This window comes from Quercus lobata, chromosome 2 (genome assembly GCF_001633185.2).
Source record: "Quercus lobata isolate SW786 chromosome 2, ValleyOak3.0 Primary Assembly, whole genome shotgun sequence".
In the NCBI taxonomy this organism is placed as follows: Eukaryota; Viridiplantae; Streptophyta; class Magnoliopsida; order Fagales; family Fagaceae; genus Quercus; species Quercus lobata.
Genome location: NC_044905.1, coordinates 68257695 through 68269281, shown reverse-complemented (window position 1 = coordinate 68269281; position 11587 = coordinate 68257695). Strand labels below are relative to the sequence as shown.

Sequence of the window (11587 nt, the reverse complement as noted above, 5' to 3'; positions counted from 1 at the left end):
CTGATATCCTCTTTGGACAATATAAACACACTGCCACATGTTATCTTTGAAAGCCAATTCTTTGTTTTGCTCCTTCGTTTTAATATGTCCTCCTTTTTTAAAGATTCGAAGATTATTGTCACGTGCATTTGTGTATTGATTAAGCTTTTTGTAAATCTGATACATTCAGAATAATTGCTGTGAACTAATCGTATTTAATTGGATTTTTTGCTTTGTTAAGATGTTTGTATTCAATTGAGTTACAAGACTTTTGGCTAATGGTTCATATTGTTTAAATGTTCATTTTTGTTAATATCGTTCCCATAAAAAACCCTTCAAATATGAATGATTAAAATGAAAATTTTGAAAATATAAAGAGCTAATATAAAAATGGAATTACACAAAGTCCTAAATTGAAAATTTTAAATATAAAAGACCAAGATAAATACAACTCCAAATTTTAAGTGTAAAAAAAGTATACTTTAGTCTTAGAAACATGTTTAAGTTTAAAGCTTTTATTTTTAATGACCCAAGTTTAAAAACATTAAATGTACTGCACAACAATATCACAAAGTAAAAATCCAAATCTTAATCCGCACACTCTTGGTACGATGGTCACCCCACAAGTATAAGTGCTTGTAAGGTGTAAGGGGCAATGATAGGGGTTCAAGTCTTTAGGAAGAAGCTTCACACAGATATACACTTAGATTATATTAGAATAGAATTTCTATCTTGTATAAAAAAAAAATACCCAAGCCTTAAGCTTGTGATATTGCTTGGCATTAGTACTTACTCTGTGATATTGCTTGGTAAAAGTTGCACACTACTGTTTGGCTTCACCAATATCACATAGACGTGCAGATGGTTTGAGCAAAAATGTGTAGTGATTTTGGAAATGCACAGCATTATGGAAGGATTGATGTGGGTAAATTTTGAGCAAAAATATGTAAAATGATGCACTTTTTCCATTATAGAGGAACTGATGCAAGTGCTCTTAGTTTTAATCTTCTGCTGTTATCTCTGCAATTCCAAATTCACTTTAACCTCCAAAAACTATGGACTAAAATAATATTTTCATCATTAATTTATGAGAAGTATTATATTCACAATATTTTTATAATATTTTTATTGTGTTGAAAGCTAAAATAGATCCACTGTTGTAGCATGTGAGTAGGTAAAATAGATAAAGTGACATTTTGTGTAGCTAAATAGCTAAAATTTTGCCTCCACTGCTGTAAATGCTCTAACCAGGTCCAATACTCTCAAAATGTATTGTACAATAAGGGAGGTAAACTAAAAAAACATTTGAGTATCAGCTACAATGAGCTGCTATAGATAACAGCTCGCTGTAGCTTAAAACTTTTTTTTTTTTTTTTAAAATTAATTTTTTAAATGTGTGGTGTTAAAAAAAAAAAGTATTTTAATGTGTTGATGGCTGTGATTGTTATTTATTGTGTTGAATATATTATTTTATTGTGTTGTTTATATTATTTTAATGTGTTGAATATTAAAATAAAACCTTTGATATTAGGTGTATTATAAAGTGGGGTGTTAAAATAATAAAGTAGTGTTTGAGTTGCTAAAAACTACATTATTTATTTATTTTTTTTGGTTTTCCTACTGTGAATGCTCTAAAGAGTGATGTAAAATTGTAAATAGTCCACTGTTTCTTCTTTAGACATATCCCCTACCCCTACATTAGGAATTCTCATAGTCACATTGTGGTTTGTACTAGTTCAAATATAAACTAATTAAGTATTCTCAAAAAAAAAAAAAAAAAAAAAAAAACGCATCAGTTTTTCATCCTAAGTATCTCTATTTCCTTTTTATTTTTTTAAGAAACATACTAACTGTTAAACACACACACACACACACACAATTACATTCTCTATTTCTCATACCATTTAAGGGGCTTTCACTATTTGGATTCCTACTTTTATATGCCTAAAATACCATCAAATCTACATATTTAGAAAGTATAGATATTAGAGTTAGACATGTAAAATTATTAATTTAAAAATTCTTAAATTTTAGTTAAACTTGAAAAAACATTGCCTACAAAATGGGAATACTCTTCCACCAACCCACTTACACGTGTTTATTTTATTTTACTAGTGAAAGTCTTTTGTGTTGCATGGCTTTAGTCATGAATTTTCTTTATATTTTTTTGAGAATAATAACTAAATGAGTTATTATTACATAATTTTAGAACTTGTTTCTAACTAAATGAATTATTATTATTATCTCATCTCCCTTCCCCTATATATGTGTGTGTGTGTGTGTTTCTCAAATAAAAATAAGATACTCAGTGTTGTTGAGTCATCCCACATCGGTAAGGTGTGATATTGAAAAGGGGTTTATCACTTGCTCCGCGACACTAACTGCCGCATGTAGTTTTGGTGTTAGCGTGTGAGTGTATTCCCTTATCTCATCTCCCTTCCCCTATATGTGTGTGTGTGTGTGTTTCTCAATTTTTTTTTTAAATGATTATTATTATATAACATGCAAAATTTTGTATATTTGTCCTTATATTTAATATCTCTAATTAAAATTATCAATAAAAAAATTTCTAATTATATATTTTTATAACACATTATTTATTAATGAAGAGGGCGATTTGAACTCAAGCAGTTAAATCTTTTCCAATACTTGCATAAATAAGGTTATCCTAAAATAATTAATTCCAAATTTAAAATTAAAAAATCAATAATATTTGTACGCCTAAAAGAAATTTCATTTTTAAGTCTTATTTTGATACTTAGTGCGTGTTTGGCATTAGCTTTAAAAGCCAGTTTTTTTTACTATTCAGCTTATTTTTGCTACTATTCATGGGTCTCATTACACTTTTTGGTGCTATTCATGGGTGTCATTGTATTATTTCAGCTACCTTTTAGTTTTATCTATAGTGGTTTCAGCGAAACGTTTTCAGTTTCAATTAAATAAGTTGTTCCCAAACAGACACTTAAATCATCTGTTTTAGTGTTAATATTATTCAAATGGTTAATACCCTAACTTATAAAATTTGAGTAATGTCTCTAATTATATTGTGCTTTAGCCTTTAAGAATATATTTATTGATATTATACATGAAAAAAATATCCAAATTTCTGAACTTAAAAAAAAAAAATGAAAAAGAAGTTAAGTAAAGATAGACTTACATAGGAATTTGGACCGATAAATCTAATTTATCAAAATATTATCTATGATCTAAAATGATATAGGAGGAATTATAAATTGAATTTAATTAGACTTTCAAAGAAATATGTGAGGAATTTCGCATACTAAGTTTAGGTACCTTGGATGGACGGATCGTCGGGCCGATCAAGACTGATGGTACACTACTCCCTTGGGTTCACAGCTTATAAGGCAGCAAGTGGGGGGGCTTTCTTTCGATGTTGGATTCCAAAGAGTGCGGTGTAAAAGGCTACAAGGCAAAGCCCTTGGCCCGAAGATCCGTCCATTCGAGGTACCTACACTAAGAAATTAACACAAAGCATAAATAGAATTTTAAAATAAAAATCTTACCTAAGAGAAATCAAGAACTTAAATGGGTGTCCTTTGTTTTGCTTCTTTATAGTAGACTTCCTTTAACATAATATCCATATATGAAAATTTAGAAACAAATAAAAATAAGTAAGATGAATTTATTTAATCAAAACTATCATATACAAATATATATATGCGTAGGTTGCAACTTGAAAAAAACAAAAACAAAAAAAAAAAAAAACAAAAACGTGAGGTGCAAGAAGGATTCTATGGAAAGACCATTGGTGAATATATTTTTAAATTTTGATAAAAGATTTTTAGTTGGAATACCATTTAAATTTTTGAAACTTAGATGATAAAATTTTAGCTAAATTAAATTATAATTAAATCTCATCCCTTAATTCAAGGAAATATATCCTAACAATGAATAAAATAATTAATAAAATGTAAGATGCACCTTGAGGGGAAAAAAGTGTGGGGTGTTGGGTGGGATTTAAGATTTCAATTTAGAATTTATTTTTTATTTTTCTAGAGAAGGAAATTAAAAAAAAAAATTATAATCGATTTTTAGTTTGAATAGAATTTAATTTTTTTTAAAATTTAAATGATAAATTTTTATGTAAATTAAACAATTGTTAATTTTATTGCTTAATTTGAGCAAATATATCCTAAAAATTAATAAAAAAATTAATTTAATAATTAATAAGAGTAGTTGTTTATTAAGAAAAAATTGAGAGAGAGAGAAAGAGTATAAATTTATCAAATTCTATGAATCTATACAACATGTATATCCTTCAAATACATATGTGAAAGTTGGAAAAAAAAAAAAAAAAAAAAAAAAAAAAAAACTGTGAGGTGCAAGAGAGATTCTATGGAAATACTTTGGTGAATATATATAAGTTTTGAAATTTTGATAATAGATTTTTAGTTGGAGTAGGATTTAAATTTTTGAAACTAAGATGCATGTTGCATGTTTTGTTAAAACATTTATTGTTACTTTATTTAAAGAATCTGATAAGAATAAATAATTTATTGTTTTTATCAACTAAAACCTAGATGCATGTTGCATGTTTTGTTAAAACACTTATTGTTATTTTATCTAAAATGTGTGTTGTATGTTTTGTTAAAACACTTATTGTTATTTTATCTAAAGAAAATGATAAGAATAAATAAGTTGTTGTTTCTATCAACTGAAACTTAGATGCATGTTGAATGTTTTGTTAAAACACTTATTGTTATTTTATCTAAAGAAATTGATAAGAGCAAATAAGTTGTTGTCTTTACCTAAAAAATTGTTTTTATCTAAAATATTGTTGTAATTTGGTGAAGTCACTTGGCACAACTATGGCTTCTAAGCCTGACTTTTATTATATAATAATATATGATGATATGATATAATATGACACAAGATTACAAGGTCAACCAAAAATAAATGTTCTTCAGTTTTATTAATATAGATTACTAGTCGGTAACCCATACATAAAGTGTCACATTACATTTTGATGCTTCACCATTTTAAAAGAGAAAAATTTAAATTTAAATTTTTATTAAATTTATTCTAATAAATTTTTAATTGATTTTAAATTAAACCTCCATTAAAGTATTGACACATCATTTTTTGTTTTAAATTGTAGAATAGATAGTGTGAGGACGCGATTTGTAACAACCTGTAACAGTGTTGGGTTCGTACGTAAAAAGGCCCAAACAATATTATTTATAAAGTGTGGGTTTGAAAGGTTAGGCCTTGGTCACAAGACGGTGGTTTTTCCGTGGTATTCATACATAATTAAATTAAGCTCGCCCTAGGATTCTTTCTCCTGGAGGCGGGCTGGGAGGCTCTGGTTTTTGGCCATTTTTCCCAGCCTCCCCTTTCTCTGGATTGCTTCCTTTCCTTTTATACTAGCAAGTGTTCCTTATCCTTCGTCCACGTGTGGGGTTCGATTTTCCTGGACTGATACTTGTCCCATCAGCCCATACCCAAAGTGGTTGGGGGTGGTTGTAAAAAGCTGAAGAGTATGGCTCTGTCAGGTGCAGAGTATTGAATGGCAGTAAGGGCAGCTTTCCCTTTGTCCTTGGTCGTTATATTGTCCAGCGTACCTGTCTTTATTGACCCAGATATTTTAGATTTTTTTCCCAAAATGTTCCTATACCATTTTTGCCCTTCCTTCCAGGGAGACCTCAAATATGCCGAGGATAGAATCGTCCTCGGCTATATCTCAAGACTTACTTGGACTTTTATTTCCTATCCCCGGCTATAACCTTCCTCGGCTCGGGCTTTAGGCCCCAACGTAAAAATGGGCCAGGGCCACAAATTATTGGACCCCACAATAGCCCCTCAAAATCCCGCTGTCCGACCTCTTGGTCGGAGAGGAGGGTTTTGATAATGCCACGCCTTTATTGCGGTCTGTTTAGATCTGCCCTTCATCAATTTGGGTGTCTCTTCATCTATCCAGGAAACATACCGGACTACTAGACAATCTTTTGAATTCATTCGTGGCGCGTTCTTGCTGCTTCATTATCCAAAACGTGCCTTTAATGATTTCCCTTTACGAGACCATTTAAATTCGACGGTTATTGACGGTGTGGGGAAGTGGAATGGGTATATTCTCGTTTACCGATTTTCTTGGAAATATGGGTAGAGTAAATGCCTCCCGTTCTGTCCTTCATATAAGAAGGAAAGCAAGAGGTTATCTCTCTTACACAGAGCCCTTTCAATCCTTTTGAAGTCTGAAAATCCTTAGCCTTCCCCAGAGTTTCCCTTATCCGCTTGCTTACACCTTGAATCGTGATAAGTTCAAGATAGGAGTGGGAATAAAAAGACCATACCCTTCCTAGAAATGCTACATTCTTGCGAAACTCAAAATGACTCGGTCAGGGCAGGGATGGGAGAGACTCAAGATACTTCTCATCCTCCTTTCAGTCAAAATCCGAAGCAGGGGCTCGTCGCGTCAAACTTTTGGTACGGCTAAGCTAGGATCACCCATTATCAGTACCAGCCGCTCTCTTATGAGCATAGCTAACATGGCACCATCGTGTTAGGAGTTAAGACTGACACGGGGACAAAGTATCCCTGCTTCTTCCTCTCTTCCTTTATTGGTGCTTCCTTTTGCCTCTCTTTCTTCTTCTTTCCACCACCAGATCCATCCTGGTGTTTTTCCTTCTTCCCCTTCTTCTCCTCTCCCACCAAGGAAGGTCCTCCTCTCAATATGGGTGCCACTGGGGCAGAGTTTGGAAAGTCTTGGGAGCAGAGCTTAACAAGATTTCTGTTTGTTTTTGTTTTTTTTTTTTTTTAATTATTTTTGTAACTCATTTTCTATATAGGCTTTGTTTAAGCCCTTCATTGTACGCTGTAACACCTCTTTACATTAATAAAGGTCGTCATTTCTTGATTTCGTACATTCTATCTCTTCTTTTGAAATAGTTATGTCGTGAATAGACGTACTATCCTGTAACTTTTTATTTTTTATTTTTATACTATGAATGATGCTTGGGGCCGAAATCCCAGTTAATAAAAAGATCTTGCTCTGTGCTTATTGGAACTATCTGGTATAATAACGCCGACTTGAATAAATGGCACTTAGGGCAGAAACCTTTACTGAGAAAATGATGTTTATAATGAACTTAATAAAATTGTTCGGCACCATAATGCCAACCTGAGAAAGCGATACTTAGGGCAAAAATCTCTTACCAAGATAAAAGATACTATTATGAACTTATGAGAGCTGTACGGCACAATAATGCCGACCTGAACAAACGACACTTAGGGTCGAACCCCTTGCTAAAGAAAACATATTATTATGAACTTAACAGAGTTGTTTGGCACAATAATGCAGACCTGAGAAAACAATACTTACCCCAAAATAGTAGAGATGACAGCTGAATGCTCGGTGCGATGTAGGAGGTAATCATCCGAGGACATATAACCCAAAAATGAACAGCCCCTACAGGTTGCCGAGTAATAAGGCATTTCACCATCTTCCTAATAACTTTCATAGCTTTAACCTCTTTTGGTACTTGATCCGAGGATTGAGCAACTTAGAATTCTTATTAAGTAGCTGACCTTTCCATAGGTTTGAAGTAGTTGGTTTCCCCATAGGTTTGAGTCCGAGGACCATGCAATACCTTGGTTCTGTCCAAACTCAGTTTTTCTTTTTGAGTTCGAGGACCATGCAATACCTTGGTTCTGTCCAAAACTCAGTTTTTCTTTTTGAGTCCAAGGACCATGCAATACCTTGGTTCTGTCCAAAACTCAGTTTTCTCTTCTAAGTAGTTGGTTTCCCCATAGGTTTGAGTCCGAGGACCATGTAATACCTTGGTTCTATCCAAAACTCAGTTTTTCCTCTAAGTAGTTGGTTTCCCCATAGGTTTGAGTCCGACGACCATGCAATACCTTGGTTGTGTCCAAAACTCAGTTTTTCTTCTAAGTAGTTGGTTTCCTCATAGGTTTGAGTCCGAGGACCATGCAATACCTTGGTTCTGTCAAAAACTCAGTTTTTCTTCTAAGTAGTTGGTTTCCCCATAGGTTTGAGTCCGAGAATCATGCAATACCTTGGTTCTGTCCAAAACTCAGTTTTTGATAAGTAGTTGGTTTCCCCATAGGTTTGAGTCTGAGGATCATGCAATACCTTGGTTCTGTCCAAAACTCAGTTTTCTCTTCTAAGTAGTTGGTTTCCCCATAGGTTTGAGTCCGAGGACCATGTAATACCTTGGTTCTATCCAAAACTCAGTTTTTCCTCTAAGTAGTTGGTTTCCCCATAGGTTTGAGTCTGACGACCATGCAATACCTTGGTTGTGTCCAAAACTCAGTTTTTCTTCTAAGTAGTTGGTTTCCTCATAGGTTTGAGTCCGAGGACCATGCAATACCTTGGTTCTGTCAAAAACTCAGTTTTTCTTCTAAGTAGTTGGTTTCCCCATAGGTTTGAGTCCGAGAATCATGCAATACCTTGGTTCTGTCCAAAACTCAGTTTTTGATAAGTAGTTGGTTTCCCCATAGGTTTGAGTCTGAGGACCATGCAATACCTTGGTTCTGTCCAAAACTTAGTTTTTCTTCTAAGTAATTGGTTTCCCCATAGGTTTGAGTCCGAGGACCATGTAATACCTTGATTCTGTCCAAAACTCAGTTTTTCTTCTAAGTAGTTGGTTTCCCCATAGGTTTGAGTCCGAGAACCATGCAATACCTTGGTTCTGTCTAAAACTCAATTTTTGATAAGTAGTTGGTTTCCCTATAGGTTTGAGTCCGAGGACCATGCAATACCTTGGTTCTGTCCAAAACTTGATATTGATAAGTAGTTGGGGGAATTAACCCCTCGGCTATGGCATGAGACCTTAGTTTTAGGGGAATTAGCTCCTCGGCCAAGCCCCTAGGACCATCCGTGCGGCTGACGCTACGAAGCATAGCCCCTAGTAAAGAAACATAGCCCCTAATGGAACTTTACACTAGAATACTACAACCGGCTGTTAGAAATGGCAAGGGAACTCTTTCGACCTACCGCCTATGCCAACTCACAAGCCTTTCCCATAGATGGCGCCAATTGTGAGGACACGATTTGTAACGACCCATAATAGTGTTGGGTTCGCACGTAAAAAGACCCAAACAATGTCATTTGTAGAGCGTGGGTTTGAAAGGTTAGGCCTTGGTCACAAGACAGTGGGTTTTTCGTGGCGGGTATACGTAATTAAAATCGTGTTCGCCTTAGGAGCCTTTCTCTTAGAGGCGGGCTGGGAGGCTCTGGTTTTTGGCCATTTTTCCCAGCCCCCCCCTTCTCTGGATTGCTTCATTTTCCTTTTATACTAGCAAGTGTTCCTTATCCTTCGTCCACGTGTGGGGTTCGATTTTCCAAGACTAATACTTGTCCCATCAGCCCATACCCAAAGTGGTTGGGGGTGGTTGTAAAAAGCTGAAGAGTATGGCTCTGTCAGGTGCAGAGTATTGAATGGCAGTAAGGACAGCTTTCCCTTTGTCCTTGGTCGTTATACTGTCCAGCGCACCTGTCTTTATTGACCTAGATATTTTAGATTTTTTTCCTAAAATGTTCCTATACCACTTTTGCCCTTCCTTCCAGGGAGACCTCGGATATGCCGAGGACAGAATCGTCCTCGGCTATATCTCAAGACTTACTTGGACTTTTATTTCCTATCCCCGGCTATAACCTTCCTCAGTTCGGGTTTTAGGCCCCAATGTAAAAATGGGCCAGGGCCACAAATTATTAGACCCCACAGATAGTTCACAATTCCATATACAAATATAATTAATAAATATTGAAGTTAATAATTATCAAATTTCATATATATTTTTTTTAGAGAAATAAGAAAATCATATTTTGTAAACTTAATAATAATTACCATAATTATGGTGTCCTATGTTTGTGATTGCTCCCCCCTCTCTCCTCACTATCTACTTAAAATAATATAAATAATAAATACCTAATAATGATTACCATATTATCAAATTTCATAATTAGACAAAAAATAAATAAAAGAGATAAAAAAAAAATCATATTTTGTTAATCTTATTTGTGCATTGCACGGGTCTCTCTCTCTCTCTCTCTCTATATATATATATATATATAATTGAAGAGCTTCTACTTTAATTTGGTTGACCTTAAATATATATAAAATTGAAGAACTTTCATTTTTAGTTGACCTTATAATATTGTGCCGCATAAATTTCGAAGCCTCATAATTTTACAAGTCATAATTGTAATACATTTTTAATTAAAATTAAATTGAATTCTACATTTAAACCTTCAATTAAAATCCTAGAAAACCATATATTTTTCAAATGATAAAATAAATAGTTTCCATGTAAAAATATAATTATAATAAAATAATTAATAACTATCAATTTTCAATAATTAAATAAAAATAAAAGAGAAAAATAATTATATATTCTTTAACTAGAATGAAAAAGAAAAATCTTAAACTTTATGGTATGTACATATACACGTTATTTCCCACACGACTTTACTCCTAGCATAGTTATAGGTTCATTTTGTGCGGTCTGTACTAGAAATTCCAGAGATAAAATAAAATCATTACCAAAGGGCAATAAGGATCATCATGGAATTAGAGTCCATGGAACTCAAACTGATGTCCTGCAAAGATGTGAGAGGTTTCAATTTCTTCCAGAAACTTTCAGTCTACGCACTTGTCTCACTTGTCAGCTATGATCCCAACAAAAAACTGGGGCCCAAACAGCAACAGAGAACTCCCACTGTCAGAGAAGGCGATGGGGATCCTGAATGGAACCACGAGATGCGCTTTGATTTGCACCAGGTTTCAGTCGAGGATTGTGATCATGTGTTTATTCATTTTGATCTGCGCCACCAAGGTGTCATGTTCGGAGACAAGGACATCGGTGAAGTCCATGTGCCCCTCAAGGATCTCGTCGAAGAATCCAACGGTGTTGTCCGGTTCGTGAACTACCAGGTTCGGAGTTATGAAGGTAAACCCAATGGCGTATTGAGCCTCTCTTACAAGGTAAATGGAAAGGGAAAGAATAATGGGACTAGTTGTGGAAGTAACATAACTGGGTTTCCAATAATTCATGATCATCAGCAACAGTATTCACATGAGAATGAGATTCATTATCCCACATTAGAAGAAGTTCACTACCCATCTCTTGCTTTGCTTAATCACTCAGAGGAACCTCTTTTTGCGCCACAAGAAGATCACTCTTATGCACCACAAACTTACTATCCGCCACCAGATGCTTATTATGCACCACCTCCGCCGCCGCCGCCACCTCCGATGCTACATGGGCCGCCTTTTTATCCTGACCCATACAAAGATGGAGGGGGTTATGGTTATTATGGTCCACATGCTTCTTCCTGGAATGGCAGGTGAGGAGGCTTGTAGGAAAAGTTTTAGCTAATGGTCTTAACCTTTGAAATGTTGTTGTGCTACTGTTAGCTCATTTTTTGTGTATCATTTATGGCATTATATGGTGATAGATTGTGGTTTTGGGTCCAAATCAGTAAGGCTGCCTACCAATCATCTCTTAGACCATGCAAAAATGGGAGCTTTGTGCACTGACTGACATTTTTTGTTGGTTATGGTATTGATATGGTATATAATTATTAAGTTCTGTGTATAAGGCCTTTTTACCTATCTAGATTCATGAA

At 34.3% G+C, this 11587-nt stretch overlaps 1 protein-coding gene across 1 annotated transcript; it reads left to right on the top strand.

Moving 5' to 3' along the window:
• Nucleotides 1–10384: 10384 nt before the first annotated feature.
• Nucleotides 10385–11571, top strand: LOC115978189 (protein SRC2 homolog). Its single transcript, XM_031100208.1, has one exon. It carries the CDS (start codon nt 10524–10526, stop codon nt 11307–11309), a length of 786 nt encoding a protein of 261 aa, XP_030956068.1. The 5' UTR covers nt 10385–10523; the 3' UTR covers nt 11310–11571.
• The last annotated feature ends 16 nt before the right edge of the window (nt 11572–11587 follow it).

What these genes read in the sequence shown, in the direction of transcription:
- LOC115978189 (XM_031100208.1), top strand. Translation starts at nt 10,524, where the DNA reads ATGGAATTAGAGTCCATGGAACTCAAACTGATGTCCTGCAAAGATGTG.